Raw genomic sequence first — 27,706 nt, 5'->3', positions numbered from 1 at the left:
ACATTCCACTATCTGATTTTCGGATCCTCGTTTCTTGACATCTGGCGTCCGCGCAGAGGGTTTTGGGTGCGTTTTAATGACTGACGGGAGGGTTTTGGGTTTGGTTTTTCTGAGGTCTGACACGTTTTAATGACTGTCAGGAGGGTTTTGGGTTTGGTTTTTCCGAGGTCTGACAACATGTGTTTTACTTTTAAAATAATAAAAATTATTATCATTATTATTATTTATAACTATATATTTTATAATGCTTAAATTTTTTTTATTCTCGATGACTTTGTATAACGGGAAAATTGTTTTTTTAAATGTTTATTTTGATAATTTATGTTAAATTTAGTATTTTTTTCATGACATCATTAAATTATGAATGATAAACTCTCTATGTTGATAATGTTTTAATGAGATGTTCGATTTTTGTTTACTAAGTCTGTCCAACACGATGTAAGTTTGAATTTGGTTAATAGCAAGTTGTCACGTGGTATTTATCCATCACATACAAATCTGACCAATGTGATATTGCAACATTATCATCTTCAACCTTCCATTTGAATCTTCATTTTCTCCAACACCTCAAACCTTCATCAACCACCACTGTCGTGCACTACATCAGGATGGTGCAACACTTGAACCACCAGCCATACATAGTCCTTGTCACCTATATGAACCAACAACCTAAATCACACTTCCTCCACCATAATCCATGAACCACTTCATGCCACCAACATATGAAGAAACCACCTTGAGTTCACATCTTCATGTTGTGCCAAAACTACTTTGCACACAAAGGGAATGAACCAACAAACCATAAATCTCTATTGTGAGCCACCATGCACCTGCACTTCAAAACACCACATAAAAGCCTTAATCACGATTCCATCACCTATGCATATATATGAAATTGCAACATTATAACCCTAACCGCAACAAAACGAGTCTTCACAAGCCTCATCGCCTCACCATGAGCAACCACTGAACCCACATCAAGAGGCCACCTCGCAACAACCATGGAAACTCCAACATTTCTTATCACTGGATTTGACCTCCATCATAAATCTTGTCGGCGTTCAACCTCCATTGCAGCACTTGAAAGAGAATAAATAAGGACCAAAAAACATAATTTTGTCAAAGATATAGGTGCAGTGATAGCTTTTGTGCATGATTGATTCGTGGTGGAGTGAATATGTGCGTAGAGATCAGTGGTTCAAAAGGATTTAGGGTTTCACGATTTCGGGCTTGCTAGCGATGTTGATAGAGGCACGATTTAAGTGACGAACATGGTGGCTGAAAGCATGTTGGAGATGATAACACATATGTAGTTGAAAATGCACATCAGTTACGAGACATGTTGGGTACATGATGGATAGAGTTTTATATTAGCCATCGTCATCCTCCATCTTCACCTTCATCTTCACCATGTGTTCATCTTCATAAACAAATATAAAACAATATGCGAAACATAGCTTAATCACCCTTAATTTGGTACACACACTGAATTTCCTAATCGGATCCCTTAATCTTGCACACTCCAATTGGCTTCCATAATCTGATATGCACACCTCTAATCACACAATTTGACAATACACAACACCAAATTTCTTTTCAAGTCGGAATACAAAGTTTGACTATTTAGTAGTACTGTCAAAATGGGTTAGAATCCGCGGCCCAACCTAACCCACCATAAATTCAGGTCAAGTTGGGTTTGAAAAAAATGTAATTTTTTTATACGGGTCAATTTTCAACCCGACCCACTTAGAATCCGGTTCATCCAGGTCGGATGAACCTGTGGCGAGCCAAGTTGACTCACCAACCCACCTAATTTAATTATTTATTACTTTGGTTTCAATATTACTAGTTAACACTTTTTTTATTGTATTATAGACGTGATAAAGAAAAAAGATGTTTCAATAGAGCAAAATATTATTAATTTTTCTATTCAATACTCTAATATTATAAATGGATAAGTGAAACAAAAAATTTTAATATTAGAAACTTATTTATTCGACTTTTATGCTTTTGTTTGGATTACATTTGGATGGTATGTAGAGCTGTCAAAATGGGTCACAACCCACGGGTCAACCCGGCCCACCACGGGTTTGAGCCGGCTTGGGTTTGAAAAAATTGTATTTTTTTTATGTGGGTCAGATTTTAACTCGGCTCATTTAAACCCGGCTCATGCGGGTTGAACTCGTGGTGGACCGGATTGGCCCACCAAGCCACCTACCTAATTTTATTTTATTAAAATTTTATTTTAATTTTATAAAAAAATATTTATTATTTTGTTTTTGCTTGAAAAAATTATTTAAGTTCCTTATTTTCAAAATTAATTAAACACTCATGTTTGGAGTGAAATTTGGGATTGAAATTTGTTTAGATTTAAATTATAAAAAGTTTGTAAGTTTTTTTTATTTTAAAAAAATTGTAATTAAGTGAGCCCAACCCGTTTACCCACCAACCCGTGGTGGGTCAGGCCGAGTTCAATTTTTTCTGGTTCGCTAATAAATGAGCCGGGTTGGGTTGACTCACTAAGTGACCAACTCGTGGTAGGCCGGGCCGGGTGACCCGTTTTGACAGCTCTAATTGTATGGTACTTTTTTTTTTATTTTGAATTGTCTTTGGAGTTTAACATCTTTTCAGAGTCACTAGTGCAGAAAGGACTTTAGACGTCTGTTCTTTTGGCTTTTTGACGTCCGACCTCCCTCCGACGTCTTTGTGGGTGACGTTAGTCAGACGTCGGGGGCACACATCGGACGTCTATATAGACGTCCGTTGTGTCAGCCCCGACGTCTATGTAGACGTCCGAGGGGTACCCGCCGACGTCTACATAGACGTCCGCTGTGTCAGCCCCGACGTCCATATGCCTGAACGGTTTTGTACTAGGGATTAGGGGTTGGACGTTGGTTTGTGCACTGCCAGACGTCTATAGACGTCCGTTAGTGCACTAACCGACGTCTACTGGGTATTTTTTTTTTTTAAATTAATTTATTTTTGCAATAAAATCACACCTGAAAAGCAGAAAATTGTCCCAGAACAATATAGTATAATATATATATGTGTTTTATATAAAGAAAGTTCTACTTAATGTAAAAAATAATCCACTACCAAAACTATCAAGATATAAACTTAAACTAAAACTAAGCAATGTTCAACAACAAATAAAATTATTCCTAACTCCATCTTTGCAGAAGATAAGTTGTCCACTCCTGCCTTATCTGCCTAATTGTGTCCTCTGTTATAGGAGATGTATTCTTGAAGCGCTTCAAAATTGAACAAAGATTCATTATGGTTTCATATATGTTTGAAGATGAATTTGATTTGTAATATATTCAAGGTATACATCATTACCTCATTCCAGTCATCTGTAATGACAGCTCGAATGATGGTCTTAATCCAACACATGACATAGAAGCCACATTCCCATGAATCTAGCTGCTGGTTACACTAAAATGACAAACTAAATAGTTAAGAATTTAGATCATTCAGTAACATAGGAAATGAATTAGAACTATAAATGACTTACAACCTTTGGATACAAAATTTGAACTAGTTGACCTCGAGATTTACCAATAACTCTGTACAGATTGAAAACACAAAGTAAAATTAATATAACTATATTTATCATAAAAGTTTAAGGTGAACATCAAATTCAAAGTCACTTTTGGATAAACACTTACCTTTGAAGCATTGTTCTCAAGTCATTTTTCATCTTCTATGCAACGAACAAAACCATATAATTTTACATTAGGACAAGCATGTATCTTTTGATATTCAAGACCCATTGGACATAATTTTTTTTCCTCGTAATTACGAATAGGTAGAGTATTATTTTCTGGAAGCATCTCCTTCAACAACTCCAACAACTCGGTGAAACTTTTATCGGTCCATCCATTCCTTGCTTTTAAACTAAACAACTTTAAAGTTGCAGACAGACGTGTAAAGTTCGAGCATCCTGGGAACAACGGTTGCTCTAAATCATTTATAAGAGAATCATACAAATTAGCTCTTCCAAAATTATCTTCACCGACATCACGTATCATGTCCTCTAAATGATCACTCATCCATTCTTCCACATAATTCGTTCCTCGTGACGTGGTAGGCTGGTCTAGTACTTCTCCATGCCAAGTCCAAACGGTATAAGTCCTCGTTATGCCGAACATGAATAGATGGTCACACACATTGCCTAAGTCTTGCCGTATTTGAAAAAGACAACAAACACAAGGACAAAAATATGTCCCGTTCACAGACTTAGCATTTTGTTCAACGTATTGCAAGAACTCTGAAACACCCTTATCATATTCTTCACTGATGCGACGTTCATTCATCCAGCTTCGATCCATACTATGTTCGTAAAATCATCAGTATAAGTTTTTTAACTCTCACAAGGTTAGGCCTTACCCATTCAAAAAAATTATTTTTCATAATTTGTTAAGACACGTGCAAAGAAGTCTACATCATAAAATTGATAAGATTTCGACAACATTTCGCATTGATCTCCAAAATACACGAAATGAGAGTAGTCAACGATGACCACAATCAAATATGCATCCGAAGAACAACACAAATACTGAACCGAAATTTTATCAATCTTATCCATAAACTCCAACTTACATGTTATTGCAAATCATGAAAATTAATTTTCTCAAACTGTCCAATCGGACAATTCAAAATTTAACACAAACGATTAAAAGATTAATCGTTTGTGCTAAATTTCAAACGGGAACTAAGTGTCACTCAATAATTTGATACTTATAATCTAACATGACAATTATAATAACACAACTAATACATGCATATTCAAAAGCCAATAACACATGTAGACCTTAAAGTTAAAAACATGCATACACAAAACCCAATAACATGCATACAAAAAAATTATCAACGAAGAAGCTAACCTAAAAAGCAGATTCCAAATGAAATGGAGGGAAATCGAGGAGGGCACGACCTAAATCGTAGGCCAAAAACAGTCAAAAACATCGCTCAAGAACACGCAAGAAACTGCACCAAAATGCACCGAAAACGATTTTTAATCGGTTCAAATCAAAGATATTTCATCACAGAACAATTTAATCGGATTAAAAGTAAATTTAAACGATTCAAAAGAGAGAAAACGCACATGGAAATGCAATGCCGTAGAGTGAAATCGCGGGGAAGACGATGAACAGTGAGCGTAACTCCTCGCGGGTTCGCCATTTTAGTATAAATGGCACTAGACGTCGAGTACTGGGGGGCCCCGACGTTTATAATATTATAGACGTCGGGGCCATAACTAATATGACGTGTTTTGGATTTAAATATTGATATTCGCGGGGGTTTTAGACGTCCGTTGGAGGGGCCCCGGCGTGTATAATATTATAGACGTCGGGGCCCCTCCACAACGGACGTTTAAGAGGCTGAAACAATTAACTCTTCAACTACCCTGTCAGCCGCTTAAACGTCCGTTGTGGAGGGGCCCGACGTCTATAATATTATACACGTCGGGGCCCCTCCAACGGACGTTTAAGAGGCTGAAACAATTAACTCTTCAACTACCCTGTCAGCCACTTAAACGTCCGTTGTGGAGGGGCTCCGACGTCTATAATATTATACACGTCGGGGCCCCTCCAACGGACGTTTAAGAGGCTGAAACAATTAACTGTTCAACTATCCTCTCAGCCGCTTAAACGTCCGTTGTGGAGGGGCCCCGAAGTGTATAATATTATAGACGTCGGGGCCCCTCCAACGAACGTTTAAGAGGCTGAAACAATTAACTCTTCAACTCCCCTGTCAGCCGCTTAAACGTCCGCTGTGGAGGGGCCCCAACGTGTATAATATTATAGACGTCGGGGCCCCTCCAAAGGACGTTTAAGAAGCTGAAAAAGTTAATTCTTCAACTACCCTATCAGCCGCTTAAACGTCCGTTGGAGGGGCCCCGACGTCTATAATATTATACACGTTGGGGCCCCTCCACAACGGACGTCTAAAGTCAAACTTATTTACGAAAATGCCACTGGTCAATTATTTACGTTGGAGTTTTCGTGGACCGACGTCTATTGGGTGACGTGAAAGGCAAATTTTGCACTAGTGAGTGAAATATTTTTAGATTTAAATTACAAAAAGTTTTGAATTTTTTGTTATATTTTAAAAAAACTTTTAATTAAGTCAATGAGTCAACCCATTTAATCCATCAACTCGTGATGGGTCAAGCCAAGTTCGAATTTTTTCGTCTAAGTGAACCGGATTAGATTGACTTATTAAGTGACCAACTCGTAGTAGGTTGGGCCGAATTATCCATTTTGACAGCACTACTATATAATGAGTGATGCTCCCTCCACCACCCCATCTTTTCCCTACACCTCCCCAATTTTTTTAAAATTCTAAATTTACCCTTTTTACTTTTTACTTTTTACTTTTACCAATTTTACTTTTTATTTTTTAAAATCCCAATTTCAATCTCTTCTCACTTTTACTTTCCCTTTCACTCTCGCAAGTCTCCACCTCCCAGTGTCACTTTCTCTCTTTCTCTTAATCTCCACCTCTGTTAACACAAAATTTGACAGAAAAAGTAAATTTTGCATGATATAAATTTAAAACATTTATAACTTCTGATGAGTTTTAAAGTATCATGATTCCATAATATAATATGCTAAAAATTTCTTTCCCACTTTCTTGTTTTTAAATAATCAAACTTGAAAATCTATGCCTAAAATTACATTTGTGCTTAGAATGGTGCAATGAAAGAGAAGCATGTTTGTTGAGTACAAAATAAAAAGTGAATAAAAGAAAAATTAGTTAGTTCAGTTTATCACTGGATGTTCGGTGAATCTTGTGAAATTTGAAAGGAAATGGAAAATGTAGTGTTAATGGAAGCGGAAATTAAGAGAAAGAGAGAAAGTGATACTGGAGGGTGGGGACTTGCTAGTGAGAGTGAAAGGAAAAGTGAAAGTGAGAGGGGATTGATATTAGGATTTTAAAAAATAAAAAGTAAAATTGGTAAAAGTAAAAAGTATAAATTTAGAATTTAAAAAAAAATTAGAAAGGTGTAGGGAGAAGATGAGTGGTGGAAGGAGCGTCACTCCTGTATAATAGTATCGAATGACATTAACTGGATTTTAAAATTCAGTTCTCCCAAACAACGAAACAAATACATCCTCTATCGGAACAAAAATCCTACACCCATTTACCACAATCGGACAGCCAAAAAAATAACTTCCAACTATCGATCAAGAACCATCCAATGAGGAAAATAAAAACCAACCAACGAAAAAAAAAATCAATTTTTACCTTAAAACGGAGGTCGCGAAAGGTTGGCCAATAAAGACAACGGAGGTGCATGTGAAAAGCTTACCTCACGATTCAATGGAGCAAATGAGGTGCAATGTGCAATGAAGGAAATCAGTGAAGTGAAATGAGAGTGAAGGAGGAGGTGCAGGAAGAATCCCCCTTATTTTTTTCTCGGCCCAAAACCATATACTGGACTGGGGTGGGTTCAAATCCAAAAAACAGGTCCAATATATTTTAATATAAGGGCATTGCTTCCTCCACTCTCACAATTACTAACTGAACCATCACAATAATGGGACAAGATACCATCATCCTTCATTACTACATTGCTGACGAACTGCTTCCGTCCTCACTGCCACTACAAAGGAAGAAGAGAAACAAAATGTTGCAGAGGGAGAAAAAGAGAAAAAAACTTATTCTAGAAAGCTCTTTTCCAAATGCATTTAATATGTTCCGAAAAACTCTTTCCAAAACACATTTCGTGTTTCAGAAAACTCATTTCAGAAGACATTATATACATTATGAAAAGTTTGTCCGAAAATCCCATTATAAAAAGTTTTGTCCAATGTATTTCATGGATTTTGATTCGAAATATCGTTCCAAAAGTTTCATTATGGAAAGTTTTGTTTTCATTATATATGCTATGTTGAATTTTAAAAATTGAATTTTAAACTTTTGAATTTCTTTTTCGTTGTTTGACTATGATATATAATATATGATGAGTTTTATAAACACATGTTTATGAATCACGTTTGGGTTGTATGGTTGGATACCCATTTTATTGTTCACATAAATTAAGCCATAATAAATGGAGGGGCACGAATTGACAACCCTATTTGAAAGAGAGGGAGCGTTTGAGTTGAGGGGAAAATGACAGATTTGTCCTTTACAAAGGTACATAGAAAACATAACACTTAGGACAAAATTGGAACGTGCATCCATTTGGAGACATTAAGAAGAAAGTTCCACAGTGTGACATGGTAACATGGCTTTCCGTGCTGCATGGCAAAGCCATTTTTTCCACGTAAAGACAAACAAGTGGTTTAGAATTTTGCATTATGAATCGATAGGGAAAAGACCATGTTGTATTTTTCTAACCCTATATATCCCTTCCTCCTTCTTCTATCCATATGTCTATTTAAATTTCAAAATCCCATGTCTTAGGGTTGTGTTGTGGGGTTCTCATAAATGCCTCAAACAAATGCTACACTCCTTTTGCTATGAGCCAAAACATGGAGTGGGACATCTTTTCTTCAATTCATGAAAGAGAAACCAAACTTGTGTCTCATGCTAAACATAATATATGTCTTTTAATGTAGAAAGCTTTCAAGGTTTTCAGATTGAAAATTAACCCATGTTTCTTTTCCACAAAAGCACCTAGTACAATTTTTTCAAAAAAATTATCCAAATAAGTTTGAAAAATATTATGAATATTGGTAAAAGATATTATGGGTAAAAAATATCATTTGTAGTAAAAAAAATTGTGTCAGAGTCACAAAATTTTAGTTTAGAATATTTTAAATTAAAATCGTGTCTCGTCTTAAAATATTTCTATCAAAATTGAATAAAAGTTGTATCATCTTAATTAACATAATTCCAGTTTAAAATGAATTGAAAACACAACTTCAATGTTATGTACTAAAATCTGTAATCTTTAAATGATTTTTTTAATAAAATTATGTCACATCGACGTAACTTATCCATGTTTATAATTTTTCCAAATCTAGTCATTTGAATTATTTTTCAAAAAAGTTGCATCAAATGAAGATTTTTGTCTTTATTTTCTTTTTAAACATAAACAACTTTGAAGTTTTTTTTTTTTTTTTATGTTTGCTTTAGGGTCTTACATATTTTGTCTTCTCCTCATCAAATCCATAAAGAAAAATAAATATCATGATATTCTCTTTAAAAAAAATCTCATTCAAATCTTAATGTAATGTAGAATATACAACACTTATTGCTAAGATCCAATAATATTTTATAATTAAATTATAATTTTTATGATAATCAGAAATAATATTTTTATTATACTATTATATTCAAGAGTCATTCTGTATTTTATATGTATTTTGATACTAAATTGATAATTTCTCAAAAAATCAATCGACCATTTTTACTGTGATGCTGGAAGAAAAAGTATTTAACATAAGTTATCATTACTATGTTTGAAAATTTAATGTAAGAGATGAAGTATAACAGATAGTTTACATCAATATGTAAAAAAAAATATAGAAAGTTAAAAGATATTGAATTTTGACCATGTAAAATGTAACAAAAGTCAACATGCAGGTACAATCTGTTCCGTGACCTAACAATAGTACAATGTACAATAAAATCAATAAATATTTAGATAGGCATGATCCACCTATATATAGAAATTGTTAATGTAATATTTTATTACTTTCTTTCTTTTTGCATGCATTCCTTAATTTACTATCATTCAAAAAAATCTAAGCAATAAAATATCATTTTTAAAAGCTAAATTCATGAAAAATGTATCTTAGGATTTATTTTACAAGTTAAAAAAATTAAAACTAATATAAGAAATAAATTCATGATTATACATTGAATTATAAAATAATTTTACATTTATGACCAATTACAAAAAAAAAAACTTATAGTTATGATTTTTTATACTCAATAGTATGATTATAATATCAAACCGTTTTATACTTTCATTATATAACTTATTATTTTCAATATATGGACGACCACCTTAAAATATCATGCAGAAACTCAATTAAAATTTAAGCCATTAAACTGTTCTCATACGAATAACATGAATTAAAACTAATTAACTGGAATCAATTTCCAAGAATCAAACAATAAATAAAAGATCGAACCCGATATTTTTCACATTAATTATACATATTTTATAAACTGAAATATTATATATTTTTAGCATAAAACTACAAGTACAAAATTAAAGTATATATAAGAAAAAAAAAATTATGTACTTTCAATTTTTTTTGAATAAAAATATAGCATATTTGACATCATCTTGTTCATGCAATGTTCATGCAATGTCGTGAGATGATGTGTAAAATTCAAAATTGGTAATCATGGTTCAACCTTAGGCGCCATATATATAAAACCAAAACTAACAACCCAACACCGTTTCTTCAACTATTTTTCTTTCTTCTTCTCTTCTCTTTCTTTCCGCCATTTCCATCTCTCACCAACCAAATCTTCGCCATTTTCTTCTTCCTCATTCCCCCCATCAATTATTGGGCTCCCGCACTCAATCAATGCAACAACACTAACAACCAAACAAAACTTCCAAACTCTAATTTATTTGCCTTCAATTCCTAACTTTCTCTCTCGTTTCCGGGAAAATCGACCTTCCCAGAGACGAGAGAGGAGGTGACGGGATTACAGGCCAAAAATATCATTTTTCAATACCATTTTCTCCTTCATTTGGAAATCACTGTTTCGTAGCTTCCATTGGCCATCGCGTGTTCCGAGTCAGACCAGGGAGACCCACGTTGGGGAATCGTCGAAATTTCAAAACTTGCTTCAGAATCTGAATTGGGTATGAACTTAGTGCGCGTGAATTGATCACAGCTCATTAGGCTCTGGGGAGAGAAAACAGAGAGAGAGAGAGAGAAAGAGAGAGAGAAAGGTGTCATGGATGAAGACTTCGGGAAGATCGAGGTTGAATACGCGCCTCTTTGCGAGGGACAGGAGATTGACATTGAATACGAGTTCGACGCGCCTCAGTTCTTCGCTTTCACGCGTCAAGAGACGGCTTGGGACGCTTCCGAAGCAGAGCAGTGGTTTGAATACGCCACGAGTTACCCACCTTCACGTAAGACTTTCATGAAAATCAAACAACGCTGTTATGTTTTGTCGTGTTCGGCGAAATGGTTGAGTTTGTTTTTTCTTCTGTCCGAAGTTGACGAACCATTGGATGAGTTTAATTCTCGTCTCAATCTTCAAGCTGTAACTTACTATGCATGGCGATATGCGATTGATCGTTGCATTGAGATTGAATGTTTCTCAAAATGGAAAAATGGGTTTTGATTGTTTTTCTCTTTGCATTGGATGTGTTGTCTGTAGCGTTTCTCTTGAAGGCGAGGTCGGGAAACTCTGATAGTATCACGGAGAAAGAACAAATTTCAGATGATGAAGATAATGGCACAGGTAATGTTTTCATATGTTCTGCATTACTGTTAAATTGATGGCACAATGTTCAGATGCTTACTGGTTGTGTGCATTGTGATTCAGGGATTCAATGTTGCTCAAAATGGGTTATCTTAAGATTTTGCATTTCGAATATATGAATTTTTTTTACAGTCTTTAACATCTTTTCAGATATCAGACCTTCCTGTTGATGTTTTCTTTCTTTTTTGTTAAAACAGTCCCTTTTCGTGGTACAATGAGATTATTCAGTTTGCCAATTTAGCTGCATGTATGAAATTTGGGAAGAAATTGTTTAGTTCTGCAAGCTGATTACATGTTTATTTTTTTAACAAGACACGTCAAGTGGTAAGACAAAGCCTTTCAGCAAGTCAAGTTCATCTAAAGGAAAAGATTTATCTTTTATGAAACCAACAGCAAGTCATTTGGCCAAGCAGAAGAACGTTTTAGAAGTTCGGAGCCCTGAGTCCATCAGGTGTCATTTATTTCTCACCTCTTGATTTTCACGCTGATGATGAACAATGTCATATTTTGTGTTCAATCACAATTTCCTTAGTTAAACTTCTTCTTCTATGCATAAAGTAAATATAAAGATTTTTTACATATGATAATTTATGAATGAATGATACTCTAAACACATTCACATTGTTATGGATTCTCTGATCATTTTTCTCATAAAAACTTGATGATTGATTGTTCACTCTGTCGTCGTGTAAGATCTTACAAGCTATATTGATGTCATCCTCTGGCATTTTATCATGTCAATGTAAATAATATAACAAGACATTTTTTTATTATGTCTTTTCCCATTTGAAAAATTGTTTTATCCATTTCTTATTACTTTCCCTTGTTGTTCATCTCTTTTGTCATCTTTCTCAGCAGGTTTCAGAGACAGAATTCTTCTTCCACAGATTGCGCATTAACCAAAAGGCAAAAGCTCGAAGCTGGTTACTTGCGCAAGGTATGATATAGTTTATACAATAAACTTTCTTTCTCAGGTTTTTGAGTCTTAACTTTAGCTTAATACAATATTGTAGTACTTCCAATTAATGGATCTCTTTCTCTCTCATTTCTCACAATACCTTAATGTCATGTTAATCTAAATGAAAACTGAGCATTTGTCTTCTTTTATCTTTTGCACAGGAGTCTATGTTCAAATATTAGATTGCATTCTTTCTGCAAATTAAACATTAGGGTTATACAATGTTTTTAATCTGGATTAGTTTCCATGAAAAACTGATGTTTAACAAATATATGCTTTGCATTTTATTAAAATGATGTTTACATTTAATATTGCTTCAGTTGTTTGATCTTTTGCTATTCATGACAGGCTGCCCGTTTGAAGCATCAAATTCGCTTTACACATAAGACTAAGGAGGTAATGAACCATCTTTTTTTGGACTATGATCCATCAAATTCACTCTCTCTGTTTCTACACACTGCAAACATATTAACTCCTTTAAATAAAATGGAAACCAGATCAAGAGAAAATAAATTAAGAGATTACATTGAATAGACCTCTCAAATATTGGAAAATTTGAAAATTATTACATGAACAATATAACCCTGTTTAGATTATGATGCAGGTTGATCAGCCTGCTTCGAATTCAGCATCTAAATCAAATGTCACCGTTGCTAAAGAACCAAATTTGATGACAGCCCTTAGGGCTCATAGACACACGTATATCATTTACTTCTCAAGTTATATTGAACATCATGGTTTTGTTACATTGAATATCATGGTTTTGTTACATTTTAGTAAGAAACCCTATCCAGCATGATGGATTGTTGTTTGTGCATTTTGATAGGTCTAAAAGCAGTGGTGAATCAGCTGGACCTACACTATCAAGTTCTCAGGAGTCTAAAGCAAGACCCTTGAATAAAAAAGTAAGTTTTTTTTTTTTCAGTTTGTACTTTGGGAAGAAACTAATTAGCACTCAATCATACTTTTGATAATGCAATAATGAACTTTTTGGATATTGCAGATTTTGGAGGGTCCTGCACAAACATTGTCTAAGACGAAAACATCACGACCAACTCAATGTCAAGTAATTATTTGTATCTTTTCATGTGTTGTGTTGTGCATCAAACTCTACTGGAATGTACTAATTATGTTTTTTGAGTTTTGTTTTTCAGGAGTTCCACTTGAGAACATCAGAGAGGGCAATGCAAAACACATATAATAATGTTAGTTACCTAAATTTGCTTTAGTTGTTGATATTATTGTTGTGTATCAAGAATTGTTTGCTACTGTTTCTGTTTAGTTGAAGTGAAATTATTTAGTTTTGTATTTTCAAGCTTTCATATTCTCCTTACTGATAACATCTCTTTAAACACGTTTTATCCTCTTGGTTGAAATTAAATTGCGGATTAAAAATATTGTGAACTTTACATTTTATTCAATGAGCTTCTTATAATTTTAAATAAATTTTATTTATTAAAAAATTATTAGAAAATATGTTATTAGTGCTCTGTTAATTCTCATAACAGCATTTTTTATATGATTTTCATTTTAGGTGCGAAGTAGTCTGAAATGCAATTCTATCTCAAATACCGAAACAAGGAATCTCAGAAGGTATGAACATATAATACTGTATGGAGACAAATGTTTTGTTTCGTTTTTTTTAAATGTGTTTTTTTATAACCTCTATTTTTCTTTCAAAACTAAAAGAAAAATATTTATTAACGACATGTTTTTCGTGATTTGCTTTATTTTTCAAAAGTATTATGACTTTTAGTATTTTTAGTTAATAACTTTTAACTGATTCTTATAGTAAACTCACGAGGGTTTTTATTTTACTTTAAGTAGACTTCATTAAATTATATTACTTTTAAATAGTTGTTATATTTTATAAATTTTGCTTCACAATTTGTAAATATGTACACTTTTATAATTTTTTATTACCCTTTAAAATTTAATATGTTTGTGTCGTTCTTAAGGCTCAACAGTATTTTATTATTAAGATTTAGGTTTTATATAAGACCCAAATTTTTAATTTTAAGATTTTTATTATTTTATATCAAAATGCTTTAATATAAGTTTCATATAAAATATTAGTATGTATTAAAGAAACTCTAATACTCTGTTATTTATTAATCATTATTTTAAAAGTAATTATAAAAAAGTTAATAAAAAATCTCATTAAAAATCACATAGAAATATACTGATAAATATTTAGAACTTAATAATTATTTTTATTTTTGATGTTTTAATTATTCCAAAAACAATAGTTAATAAAATAATATGATAAAACGGTCAAAATGGATTAAAATCTACAAATTAATCTCACATACTTTTAATTTGAGTTAAGTTGAATTAAAAAATTGCAAATTTCATCGTAAACTAAAACTAAACTCGATTTATTAAAAACCTAAATTTAATTTATGACGAGTCGAGTTAGCTTGATCATGTATAAATTTTAAATATTAAATTATAATGAAAAGCCAAAATCTTAAATATTTTTTTTTCTCAATTTATTTGGATTATTTAGAGTTTAACCTAATTTTGGATTGAATTCTATTTAGATTTTAATTAAAAGAAATTATATTTTTTTTAATTGAAAAAAATTATAATTAAATAAATTAATCCGACCTCAATCCATGAGAATCGAGCTTAACTTTTTTACATTCCGACATGTTAGGTTGACTGAGTAAGCTTAAGTAAACATAATATATAATATGCAAATATTTTTATTTTTTAATTATATAAGTGGATCATTAATGAATGATTCCATTAATGTATCTTTTGAGTGCATATAAATAGACAATTTTGTTGCAATGTTCTCACAGATCAAACTCTAGCAGTGTGGGTTCAGCGCAGGAGAAATGTAACAAACTTCGAGGTAGCTCTGATGTTAAGGTAAGGAAAGTCTCCATCCAATTTTTTAATATAACTAAAAAAACACATTAATTAAAAATAATTAGTTATTTTATTTTAGTTACTGATATATTTGAAACATGGAAGAGTATTATGAACTGATGTTTGTGGTGCTTGCTCAAGCAGCTCTCGAGTAAAAGTGAAAGAGGTGTCTTCCGAAATATCAAAGTATATCCATTGGTAATTCGTTTTGCTCATGTGTTTCTTTTCTGAGCTTACCATGTTTTTGTATTGTAATTCAATTTTTCATTCATAGGAGCCAAACGACCAGGATTCTACAAATGAACCACCTACTGAATTGTTTAGCAAGGTACTAAAACTGCTTCATTTTCTTATGATGTGATCTAAGGTTCACATTTTGTGCATAATTCAATGCTTATAATGATTCATGTTTGCATGCATAACACAGATATTAGTTTTTAATCTTGGGGCCTAAACAATTTGCAGCTCACGCTGGCTTCTGAGGTGGAACAAACTGCAAAATCATCACCAAAGAAGCAGACAACGTCTAAGGTTTATCTCTCTTAGCATTCAACTGAGATTGTTTCAGTATAGCATCCCTACTAAAGCATGGATATTCATATTTATTATTCTATTGAAGGGCTCGAAGGAGAATAGACATGGATCCTTTCAAGATAACGAGGTATGTTAACGTAGATTCTTTCAAAGATTTTTGCACATTCATTCATGTTTCACACTTGACAGCATAAAAATCTATACGCAGAGAACGTGTTTGAGAAAAGACCTTTTCAGAACATGATGTGTAAATAATCTATTTTTCACAATTAAACTGTTGGAGATTTTACTCATATGCAAGTCTTATTTTTTACTTGACATTTAACATCTAGAGAATGAAAGTGGTGAAAGAGGGAATGCAGAGATCATGTGGGAAGCAGTATCAACGTATAAATGAAATGGGGTCCCTCATCTCAAAGCAGACCTGTATGCTGGCAAGTAGAAACAATTCCAAATATAATCTGCTTTTCTGAGGTCGTTTATTTATAATGATGTCATCATTCTGGGAACTTGGAAGTACTAAAGTTGCACCAACTTGTTGTTTTTGACTCAGGAAATATGATTCTAATAGAAAATATAGTGGTGGTGTTGGTTAGTGTAGAACATTTGGTTAAAATTCCACAAAATGATAATCTGAATGACAGGAAGTTCAGCAGTAAGAAACACTGAAAACCAAACAAAGGGGCTTTCTTTGCTGATATGTGGAAACAAAGGATTGTGGCTAAAACATATTGGTTAGGAAGTTACAAGATAAAACCTAATGCACTTATGTATGTATTGTACAACATAGCATTAGACTTTGAAGATTCTTCAAAGACCCAAATGAAATGTGGTACAGTTGAGGCGTAAAAATAGTATAATACCATACTTGTAAATTGCTGCTTGTTTCCACTACAGTTTACCTGGTTTTTGTAAGTTGAAAGCATTTGAGATTTTTTCAGATTCATTTTCTTTGACAAGCTTCAACCAGTAGCCCCTTTGGCTCACCCTTTCAGTGCCAGCACTCTGCACTTGCATACTTATTAACTCTCAATAATCATCTGTTACTTTTACAGAAATTCCAATATTTTAAATTAAAATAATACTGTTATGCCGCTCTATATTGTTATGTTTAACATTTATCCAAAATTAAAATAAAACTTGGAATAATATGAAAACACCCAACTTGTTTGGTTATTGACTTCCACTCTCGTATGGAAAATTGTTAAGTTTTATTATACTTTCTAATATAAAGCATAGTTTAAGTCAATTATCAGATAATACAATTGAATTGTATTCAATATATAGAGTTTTTTTTCCTTCTTTTTTTTATATTAATAAAATTGAAGATTTAGGATTCAAAATTAAAATATAAATTAAAAAATAAAATTAAATATGAAAAGTGAAATTCCAGAAAATTAGAAGAGATCAAATTCATACAACCAAACAATAAATAACATAGTTCTTTTATATTACATTCAAATTTGAACAATTAACTGATTTAATTAATTATTTAAATTGATCCATACGAATTAAATTTTAATATTAGTTAATCTAATTCATATTAGATTATTTAAATTAAGATTCAATTAATTTATAATTCGAATTCTAATTTAAGAAACGAACAAAATAAAGCAAAATTGAAATTAAAGAAAAGAAGAATAAACTCAATCTAGAAATAATTGGTGCAAAAGTCAATTTTTGTTGTTTTAATGATAATTACATAAGATTTAGCTATCTATTACAAAATAATTAAAACACAATAAAAAAGAATATGAAAAGATGAAAATAAATAGAAAAGGAAGAAAACTAAGAGATTGAAAATTGTGCAATTGATTTTTATATGTAGTTTTGACCAAAATTAGGTTTTACATAGGCTTTGAACTTAAACCCTAATTTTGCAAACTCAAATGAAATTATGGACCTAATACGAACTCCAATAAAGCCAATTAAAAATGTGTAAGCTAAAACAAACAAAATCAAGTAAAATTAAATCCGTAGGATTCTGCCAACAAATTTTCAATAAATGTGTCAATTTCTAAAAATAAAAAAAAAATACAATAAGTCTAAATTCAACAAATCATAAATCTATCTATTTTGACACCCTAAAAGTGTTGAATCTGATGTAATTGGAATAAAATAAAAATAATGTTTACAAAAAAAATTTGTGACCAAAATATAGTAAGTATAAGATGACCAAAAAAATACAAAATTAAAACAATTATTACTAATAAACTCAATTTATTATTAATAGAAAAAATGAATTAAAGACTACAACAAAAGTTATATAATAAAACTACAAATATGTATATAAATATATGTTATCAGTAAAATATGAATTTTAATCCATTAACAGTTAAAAGTTAATAGATACCAATATAAAATGTAACTCTGCTTGAAGGATTAAAAATTGCCCTACTGGTAAATAAAGTAACAGTTGACGTGCATGATGATATAAGCAAGTCCTTGAACAACTTTAGAAACTACCTTTTCCTATAATTTGTTATTTTTTTGCTATAAATTAATTTATATATTTATTTTATATTTTTTTAATAAACATTTGTTAATTCATACACAAACTAATTTCAACTTACAAAAAGTATTTCCTACCTTTTTGTTTACCTGATTTCTTTTACTTGGATGAAGCTTGATGAGTAGAATTATGTCAAGATTGGATATGTTTAATACTTGAATATTTGGTTTTAAATTTTGGAAGAGTCAATTATACCCGAATCTAAGACAAGAAAACTTCAATATTGAAACATTCACAAAAAGATCTACATTTTACCTTATCATTCTAAAGCTTTCTTGCACATACATAATAATATATTTATACTACTACTTGTCATGCTTACTGTTGTTGGAATTCAATTCACATAAACTATCCGAAGGAAAGGAAACATTCAGTGACTACTACCCCTAAAGACTAATACTTCTACAAAATACATTGGAAATTCTCTTTACTGTTAAACGTTGAAGACTTGATAGTCTCAAAAGCTATAACAATCCAATGGTTTCAGGGGAAATTATCAAATAATTTCCAAAATGATTGGAGTTCTTTCACCACCCTCATCACTCCAACCTTTGGTTTTTTTCCTATAGGCTGTTATTTGATACAACATTCTCAAAGCGAACAAACCATTGATCATTAGAGCACTTCTGAGATTGTAACCTTTCCATCTGTGGGGGATGGAGGTTGTTTCCCTTTTGAATCACAAATTGTGCATAATCAATGGTCTTTGAAGGAGGAGCAAAGATGTTGCTGGGAGGTGCTGGGAGTAGTGATGCCAAAACCCTGGCAACCTCATGCATAGTTGGCCTCTCAGAAGGGTTTCCTTTTGTGCAAAGAAGAGCAAGCTGAAAGGTCTTCTTAACATGGGTCAGATCCATGCAGGTAATAGACACCTCAGGATCCACAGTCTCCATTATAGTGTTGTTATCTGCCTTAGATAATATCTGCAAGTCATGTTCCACACATTATTCCCAGCTTCAACAGAAAAAGTTTCACATCTCAAATCATGTATGAGTTCTTTTGCATACACAAATGTGTTTGGTAAGACAGAATCATTAGAAAAAAAATGCAGAAAGCACTTACCAAGTGATGCAAGTTGGAATCATTGTCCACTGCTTTCTTCCCTGTGAGTAGCTCAAGTAGAACAATACCAAAGCTATACACGTCAGATTTTTCATTTAACCTAGAACTCCTGGCATACTCAGGGTCAATATAGCCTATTGTCCCAACCACAGATGTTGATGCATGTGTTCTTGTAGTTGACAAACATTTGGCAATGCCAAAATCAGAGAGACGAGCTTCAAAGTTCTCATCTATCAGGATATTTGAGGACTTAATGTCCCTGTGAATAATTCTAGGATTGCAGTCGTGATGGAGGTAAGCAAGTCCTTCTGAAGCTCCCACAGCAATCCTCAAGCGTGCTTCCCAATCAAGTTTTACCTTTTTCAAGGGACCTGTTAGAAAAGAAAGTTTAGTCATAAGAACAATTTTAAACCACCTTCATACCGATTTACCTTAAAAATAAGGTTCAATTGTAAGTAAATATACCATGTAGAAGATCCCACAGAGAGCCATTCTCCATATAGTCATAGAAGAGAAGATTTCCATTAGGAGTTAGAGCATAACCATGCAAAGTGACAAGATTCCTGTGTCTGATGCTGCCAATAGTTTCAAGTTCTGTCTCAAACTCCCTTGAGTTGTGTTGATGCTGGTTGTATAGTCGTTTAATTGCTATTGGCCGAGAATTCTTCAAAACACACTTGTAGACGGTACCTGAGGCACCATATCCTACAATATACTTCTCACTTAGATTCTCAGTAACTCTCATGATATCATCAAAGGTGTGGATGGCCAAGCCCATATGAAGAATTACAAGTTTGGGTGGCCCTGAAGAGAAGGAAGAAAAAGAGAAAAACAAATGAGAATTTCGCTCACATAACTATACTAAAAAGTATCATGTTGAACAGACCTTGTTCAGTTCTCCTGGATCCTTTAATCAATTCCATGGATTGGCTTGATCTGTAGAGAGCAACAGTTACCATCGCCAATAATATGATGGTACCAACTATGAGACAAACAACTGCAGCCCTGGAGAAAACCACTGAACAAAGAAGTACACAATAAGGTCCATTATTAACATTGTAGTCAGATACATTTTACTCCTCACAAACTAATCCTATGTATAAATATAATCATCATACATATAATTGTAACTATCAAGTCATATCAGATGGATGTCACACACCTCTGGATTTTGGTATGTAAGGATCACATATGGATCCTAACCAATTTCCGCATAAAAATGGATTTCCAATGAAGCTGCAACATATCACATTACAAGTCATTGATAAATGAATTAAGAAACCAAGAAAATCCTACAGTTTCCCTCAATACCTGTCAGCTGAAAACCGGGAGAAGTTCTTCATTAGAGGAATGACCCCGGATAAGTTATTATATGAGACATTCCTAAGAAATGAAATAAAGCATTTAGATCAATCACTCAGACACAAATCTGAAGAAAATAATCAGAAAGGAGGCATTGACTAGCTGCTAGGAATACACACAGGAAGTTAAGACTTAAGCAATTTGTAATCTGGTCTGGAATCTTCCCACGCAAGTCATTGTTGTTTAAAATCCTATTAGAATTACAGTGAAACGAATAGTAAGTTATTTAGAATGAGTAGTTTCAAAAAATCAACTCGGAAATACATCATTGCTTAACATACAGAGACACAAGATTCTGCAGCTGACCAATTTCTGGAGGCATACTACCCAACAGATGGTTGAATGAGATATCGCTGGTGGAAAAAACAACTTATAAAACCATAGCAACAAATAATATAATGGGACTCAAGTGAATCTTAACCTTTACAAAGTATAACAAAACTCACATAATTTGTATGCTTCTAAGATTCCCAAATTCAGCAGGCAAGGGACCCTGAAGACTATTATGGCTTAAGTTCCTAAATACAATGTGGAAATATCACTGCTACATTAACAAGAGAAACTCAAAGTATAAGGTAGATCAAATTGTTTAGAAGCAGCATTTGTCTTACAAAGTTAGAAGATGCTCAAGATAACCAACAGACCCTGGAACATGCCCTGAAAAATTATTGCTAGATAGATCTCTAAAACAAAAAAAAAAAAAAGAATCAGCATATATAGCAATTTTGTTAGGTTAGATATAGTTTCATGGAACTTACAACGTATCGAGATTTATTATGTGGCCTAATTCAACAGGTATACTCCCTTTGAAATTGTTTGCAGAAAGGTTTCTGGCAATCCAACAAAACTTTCTCATCATATTAATAAATTGAGAAGTAATCCACTAAAAAAGATGAAAGAAGTCTAAACACAGTAAGATGAAACATACAAGTAAGTCAAGCTCTGCAGGCTGCTAAAGCTCAAAGGAATTGAACCACTTAAATGATTTCCATGCACATTACTGCAAAAGTAAACAAATGATTAGACAATATTCCAAGCTAAGGTAATGAAAAAATAAAGAATCTTCAAAAGCATTCCACAAAATTTGAAACTAGAGCTTAGAATTCTTACAACTTATTCAAGGCCGTACAGGAGCTAATGTTAAGTGGAATAGATCCTTCAAGATGATTATTGGCAAGATTCCTGGATGACATTAACTGATAAACATTAACTCACCACACCAAATTGAGAAATGCAATGACAATAAGACAGAAAGACCTAAACTCACAATTCAAACAAGTGTTCGAGCTTCCCAAGTTCATCCGGAATTTGGCCAACTAGTTTATTGTCATTCAATTGCCTGTAAAAACAAATCTTCTTTTAACTCCATGAAAAAAGCAGGACATAATGAAGACAATAAATTGGAGATCAACTCACAGGTAGCTTAGTCTTGACATATTGCCAAGTTCTGGAGGTATTGATCCAGTGATCATGTTTCCATGAAGGTACCTAAATTAGAGAAGAAAAAACTGAGACAAATCATTACTAATAGAAGTTATTACTCTGTGTGTGATTATACTTACAGCTTGCCAGTAAAAGACAGATTGCCTAGTATGGGAGGGATAGGTCCTATCAGCTCATTCTCACTCAAATCCCTGCCGCAATGTGATAGTACAGATTATACACGATTCATCAGTGAACCAAAATTATTTTCAGAAATGTAAAATCAAACAACATATGTTCAGTATTAATATACTTACAAAATAGCAAGGGCTTGCATTAAACCAATGACTTCCGGAATCTTACCAGTTAGTCTATTTCCTTGAAGTGACCTGGGAAGACAAGTCACAACGATTCATGCATTATATACAATTCAAGGATACATGATGACACAAACAAATCCACAAGCAGGTGATAGAAGATATTGAGAACATAATCTGATATCCCAACAAAACAATAGTAACAAGTTCACTGCTTGAAGGAAATACTTACAAAGTAGCTACTTGAAGAAATCCGATATTATAGGGAATCTCCCCAGAAATCTGGTTATATGACAGATCCCTGAAATTCATTCAAAGAGGTTAAGTCACAATTTGGACAAAAACCAACTATAATGCAGCAACTAAAAGCTCCATAGAAGTAACATACAGGATTTCAAAATTTGTGCAGTTTCCAATGCTGTCAGGTATCGTGCCAGTCAAATTATTGCCTCTCACATCACTGAGAAGTCAGGTAAAACAGAACAAAAATAACAAAGTTAATAAACCAAAGATTAAAAGGATGTTTAGAAGGCAAGAAAAGAAAAAGAGAAACCTCATTGAAAGTGTTCGAATACTCACAAATACCACAAACCAGTTAATTGACAGATATCAGGCGACAGAGTTCCACTCAACATGTTCCCTCGCAACCCACTATCTCATGGTTTTATATATGAACAGTACAAAACCATGTAAGCTTTCGACCATTATTTATAAAATACAGTTGCGTAGTATAAGAAGTAACAAGAAACATGTAATAGCTGAAAATATAAAGAAAGACTAAAGAAGAACTCACAGGTACTGCAGGACTTCATTCCAGTAGAGTAGCCTTGGAATCTCACCAGTGAGTCTATTTCGTGCAAGATCGCTGAAAACATAACCATACAATTGTTAGAACATTGTGAAAAGCTCCAGTCATGCAGTTATAGCATCGTAACATAGCGAATTGTTAACTATCACAAGACTCACATTGGATCATACATTTGATTTCTATACGGCAAAGATGACAAAGTGGGAACTTACAGAGTCTTCAAGTTAGGAATTTGGGTTAAAGTTGAAGGGATAGGACCAGTCAACTGATTACTCTTTAAATTCCTGCATTCACGAGCTCAACTCAGGACTTGTAGTAGAATGAAAGCCAATGCAAAACATTGAATACAAATTCTAATTTCAATCTTACAGAAACACAAGCTGCTTCAGTTTTGATATGGAGAAAGGTATATCACCATATAGCAGATTATCAGACAAATCCCTTCCAATTAAAATGAAGGAACGAAATGTGATCAGCATATGCATCATGGAAATTTCGACAATGTGAAAAAACAGAAACAAGACCATAACATGGTTCATACAGATGAATAAGTGCAGCACAGTTCCCAATTTCATCCGGAATTTGACCAATGAGTTTATTCCCCTGCAGGTCTCTGTCAATGCCAGAAGTGCATGATTCAAGTTAAATGTAAAAAAAAAGGGTGTCATCAAATCAATCAAAACATATGATATTTACATGGATTGCAAGTTTCCTAAGTCACCAATGGCCGGTGATATCTCCCCACCAAGGTTCAAGCTTGACAAGTTTCTTTAGAAACAAGAAGAAGCATTGTAAGTTGTTCAATCTTAGAAAATGTAGCTAATCAGAGAGATTAATGCAACTGAAAAGTTCAGAGATAGAAGACTAACAGAGAGAGAACAGTAAGGCTGACATTGTCACACAAGACTCCACTCCAGGAGCAGAAGTCGTCACTATGCAAATCATCCCAATCATGCAGAACATCTGCTACATTGCTGAATGAAGCCTTAATCTTCATCAATGCTTGTCCTACATACATTTTCACGTGCATGAAAATTCAAGCACAACATAACCTTATGGATGTAAAATGAATCAGTTATATTACTTGAACACTAAAATAATTGAAACATTATATGACTCTATATGCGACTATCTTCATCTCTCTTGCTTTCTGTCTTCTTCATGTACATGTATCTCAAAAATACACAACAAAATCAAAAGGGACACCTTTTTGTTTCCCCACATTGATCTTCAAAAGACATTTTCCACAATCAATATAAAGTAACTTACAATCCATTCTTAAGTAATTTCCAACATAATATTATGTCAAATCTTCCCATGTATAGATTGTAATTAGAACATAGCTTAGAAACATTAATTGGCTATGAAAAAACATTAATTAAAAACAGGAACAAATAAAAAAAGTAGGTTCAAAACCTGCTTAATATTCTTCGCCATATACGGGCCCACTTGGAAATTTAAACTAATGAAAATAAGACAAATAAAGATATAGACACTACAGTAAAAATGTTAAAGAATACAAGTAGTTTACCCGTATCTCAGCAAATGAAAAAAAAGAAGTGAAAGAGATAAAAGGGACTGGTAAATTAAATGATTATCATTTACAGATTCAGGTTTGGGTAACTAATTATGAGGACTCGAATTTTTTTTAGTTTAAGTTACAGAAGCTACATAACAAGATAACAAGGGAAGAAATTAGTATTTAATATATGCTAACATAAAAGTACAGCACTTAACCAAAAATACAACAATGAAAAATTAAATGCATAATTGAACACTTGATCATTCTTGTTTAGTTGTTACTTTATTGAATATTAACTTTTTATATTTTTCACCTCAAACTAATAGAATTAAAAAAAAAAAAAAACCTTGCCTTTTGCTCAAAAGGCATGAAAAAAAATGCATTTGTTACATTCAATTCAAAGAACACTCGGCGGTTAATAGATAAACTCACAAAGCACTGAGTTTAGTTCTCAAAAGAAACAAAATCAACAAATCAAAGCAAAATATACGCCTCAAAGCTTTCAACCTTAAACAAAGTTATGCTAAGTCGCCAAAAAAATCACCAGACACCTATGAAACAGAAGCCATAATTAAAGCACAGTAAACATGAACAGTGGGGAAAAACACCAAATTTCTCATTAAGCACCAAATCACAAAAAAAAAAAAAAAACACTACTGAAAAAAGAACTGTTCTTTACAATTTAAAACTGTTGCTCCTTTGTCTATTTTCTGCAAAAAAACAAAGAAATATTTAAAACAAGGTTTAGTTATCATTTTGTCTTATACTTGTACAATACTCACATTAAAACAACAAATGAAATTATCAGAAGACCATCAATAAAAATAAAATTTGAACCAAACCTCACCAAAAACAAGTGAACTCACTCAATCACTTACTCCCTAGTCACTCTGCAATCATTCTATTCCTCAAGGAAACAATAAGAAACCGACCAAGCTTACAGTTTTTAACCGTCAAACACAAACCAAACATGATCCTCGTACACACCCACATGCACGGACGCAAGAGAAAGTCTTGTTTTCTCTCTGGCCATGCGAAGGGAACAAATGAACGAAAAGAGTGAGAGTGCACACAAACCTTCACCACTGAGAGGAGATGCAAAGGGAGAGAGAAGAAGCAGCAGGAGCTCCATTGCGAGGAGAAGCAACAGAAAGTGGTTTCTGAGCTCTCGAAGAAAAGACAAGACACCTTTCATTGGAAAAGAAGTGAGAGAAGGAAGAAAAAGAGACGAAGATGGAAGAGAGTGAAAGTGAGTAACTAACTATGACGAAGAATGGGATAAGGGCATGTTTGGGTTTTGAGAGAAGAAGTCACAGAAAAAGGAGAGTGGTAGAGTAGAGTGCAGGCGTTTGGCGTGAAGCGAAGGGAAAAACATAAATGGGTTTTATGAAGAGAGAGAATGAAGAAACATAAATGGTAGCCGTCATTCTAGTCTATCGGACTCTACACACAAAACAATACCATTGCCATTGCCAATGCCAATGTAGTACTTCTGCTAAATCATACCATAACACTGTTCCACGCGCTTCTCTTCCGCCTTCTCAAACTTCCTCTGTTGCATTCTATTTCCATTTTCTTTTCACCATTTTCAAAGAATAAATCACCACTTTTGGTTTTTCAAAGAATCTACCAACGAGTGACCATTAAAAAACTAACCTTTGTCTTAAATTTTACAGATAGGTTATAAGTAAAATATGCTGTTTAAAAACTATTTTCTTTTATATAAAAAGTCATATAAAAAAACTAAACTTTATTTTTTATATATTTCAAAAGCCATATTCAATTCAATTATAAGAATATAAAAACTCTACACTGAGCTCTATGCTCTTAAAAAGATTATTTTCTTTTTTAATTTTTCTAAACATATTTTTAGTACTTCTTTATCCTCATTAAATATGAGTTTTAATTTTTGTTCAATGTATTAAAATTAATAAAATTTACCATTCACTTATTATACTATGTATTTTCATGTTCCGTGAGCATTTACAGAATTTATATATAAATTTATGAGAAACTTTATTTTACAATTTTTATGAAAAAAATAGAAAAAATCACTAATAATGTGGGTATGTAAACAAAAGTAATGAGTTGGGGTTTATGAATTTAACTATATGTTTACTATTTTATAACTTTTTTTATAATAAATTGGTATGCAATTAAATTAAGCAAACTTTGTGAGAGAAAAATATATGAAAATTTAAATCAGTGTCAAAGAATTATATTTTATACCTCATAAATAAGAGGACGAGATATTAATTGATAAATGAATCTAAGTCATTATGTATTATTAGTGAAGATGAAAGTACTAACTCAAATCAGAATTTTGAATGTTACTGTACAAAAGTTCTATAAATAATTAAATAAAATGACATTATGAATGATAGTAGCAAAATAGGAAAAAACAAAACCAAAATGATTTGGTTATAATTAATAGTAAAAGGTTTAACTATACTTCAATGATGGGATTTGAATAAAGGTTTTCCTCTTTTTCTCTTCAACATTTTTTGTTTTCTTTTATCAATAAGAGAAAAATTAGTAATTTTTTAACACAATTTAAACATATTATATTGTAGGTATAATAACTGCATTATGAGTCATAAAGATGTTTAATAATTAAAAGTTTGATTACATTATAAAAGACAGAGAAAGTTGGTGGCGCGTGCCACAGTTCTGACACAAGTATAGAGGGGTGATAGAGATAAGAATTTATAACTATAGAAGAAACATTTATTAATATCTTTACAAGTTTGGATTAACTAAAACAATTAATGTTTAATAACTTTTTGTTACTACAATCATTTTTTTAAAATTTTATCTCAATATTTTTAATTCTTTTTTAATTTAGATAGTGTTACTACATTGATTGACATTGGAAAAATATACTTTTTAGGTATGAATAAGGTCGAATTTTAAT

The 27,706-nt window shown here is 32.6% G+C and overlaps 2 protein-coding genes across 8 annotated transcripts; one reads left to right on the top strand and one right to left on the bottom strand.

The window, feature by feature from the left end:
* The first annotated feature begins 10,388 nt into the window (after positions 1 to 10,388).
* Positions 10,389 to 16,763, top strand: LOC108345234 (uncharacterized). 6 transcript variants are annotated; one of them, XM_017583818.2, is made up of 16 exons: positions 10,389 to 11,062; positions 11,314 to 11,397; positions 11,731 to 11,869; positions 12,277 to 12,355; positions 12,725 to 12,772; positions 12,981 to 13,075; positions 13,203 to 13,281; positions 13,380 to 13,442; positions 13,531 to 13,581; positions 13,911 to 13,969; positions 15,184 to 15,253; positions 15,398 to 15,451; positions 15,528 to 15,581; positions 15,719 to 15,784; positions 15,873 to 15,914; positions 16,120 to 16,763. In XM_017583818.2, exons 1-16 carry the CDS (start codon positions 10,882 to 10,884, stop codon positions 16,258 to 16,260), a joined length of 1,305 nt encoding a protein of 434 aa, XP_017439307.1. In that variant the 5' UTR covers positions 10,389 to 10,881; the 3' UTR covers positions 16,261 to 16,763. The 6 variants fall into 6 exon arrangements, 4 of the variants coding, with proteins under 4 accessions (XP_017439307.1, XP_052723200.1, XP_052723201.1 ...); XM_052867240.1 differs by having other exon boundaries at positions 12,274 to 12,355; positions 15,398 to 15,439; XM_052867241.1 differs by having other exon boundaries at positions 12,274 to 12,355; positions 15,543 to 15,581.
* A 1,759-nt stretch (positions 16,764 to 18,522) lies between these two features.
* On the bottom strand, positions 18,523 to 26,357 carry LOC108343922 (LRR receptor-like serine/threonine-protein kinase ERL1). Of its 2 annotated transcripts, none has more exons than XM_052867735.1 (27): positions 26,299 to 26,357; positions 24,140 to 24,278; positions 23,967 to 24,038; positions 23,812 to 23,883; positions 23,640 to 23,711; positions 23,483 to 23,554; positions 23,256 to 23,327; positions 23,042 to 23,113; positions 22,851 to 22,922; positions 22,695 to 22,763; positions 22,463 to 22,534; positions 22,286 to 22,357; positions 22,140 to 22,211; positions 21,991 to 22,062; positions 21,834 to 21,905; positions 21,652 to 21,723; positions 21,482 to 21,553; positions 21,335 to 21,406; positions 21,170 to 21,241; positions 21,005 to 21,076; positions 20,843 to 20,914; positions 20,673 to 20,744; positions 20,524 to 20,597; positions 20,248 to 20,379; positions 19,827 to 20,165; positions 19,362 to 19,732; positions 18,523 to 19,222 (listed from the first exon to the last, which is right to left on the bottom strand). In XM_052867735.1, the coding sequence occupies exons 1-27, from the start codon at positions 26,351 to 26,353 to the stop codon at positions 18,863 to 18,865; spliced, it is 2,907 nt and encodes a 968-aa protein (XP_052723695.1). In that variant the 5' UTR covers positions 26,354 to 26,357; the 3' UTR covers positions 18,523 to 18,862. The 2 variants fall into 2 exon arrangements, with proteins under 2 accessions (XP_052723695.1, XP_017437863.1); XM_017582374.2 differs by lacking the exon at positions 26,299 to 26,357 and adding an exon at positions 25,870 to 26,264.
* Positions 26,358 to 27,706: the final 1,349 nt, after the last annotated feature.

This window comes from Vigna angularis, chromosome 8 (genome assembly GCF_016808095.1).
Source record: "Vigna angularis cultivar LongXiaoDou No.4 chromosome 8, ASM1680809v1, whole genome shotgun sequence".
Lineage (NCBI taxonomy): Eukaryota > Viridiplantae > Streptophyta > Magnoliopsida > Fabales > Fabaceae > Vigna > Vigna angularis.
This window is presented reverse-complemented; position numbering and strand designations above follow the sequence as displayed.

What these genes read in the sequence shown, in the direction of transcription:
- LOC108345234 (XM_017583817.2), top strand. Translation starts at nt 10,882, where the DNA reads ATGGATGAAGACTTCGGGAAGATCGAGGTTGAATACGCGCCTCTTTGC. An exon ending in GAAACAAGGAATCTCAGAAG is followed by an intron (nt 13,970 to 15,183) that starts GTATGAACATAT and finishes ATGTTCTCACAG; the next exon opens with ATCAAACTCTAGCAGTGTGG. An exon ending in CTACTGAATTGTTTAGCAAG is followed by an intron (nt 15,582 to 15,718) that starts GTACTAAAACTG and finishes AACAATTTGCAG; the next exon opens with CTCACGCTGGCTTCTGAGGT.
- LOC108343922 (XM_017582374.2), bottom strand. Translation starts at nt 25,987, where the DNA reads ATGAAAGGTGTCTTGTCTTTTCTTCGAGAGCTCAGAAACCACTTTCTG. An exon ending in TTAACTGGTTTGTGGTATTT is followed by an intron (nt 22,923 to 23,041) that starts GTGAGTATTCGA and finishes CTGACTTCTCAG; the next exon opens with TGATGTGAGAGGCAATAATT. An exon ending in CTCGAACACTTGTTTGAATT is followed by an intron (nt 21,906 to 21,990) that starts GTGAGTTTAGGT and finishes AATGTCATCCAG; the next exon opens with GAATCTTGCCAATAATCATC.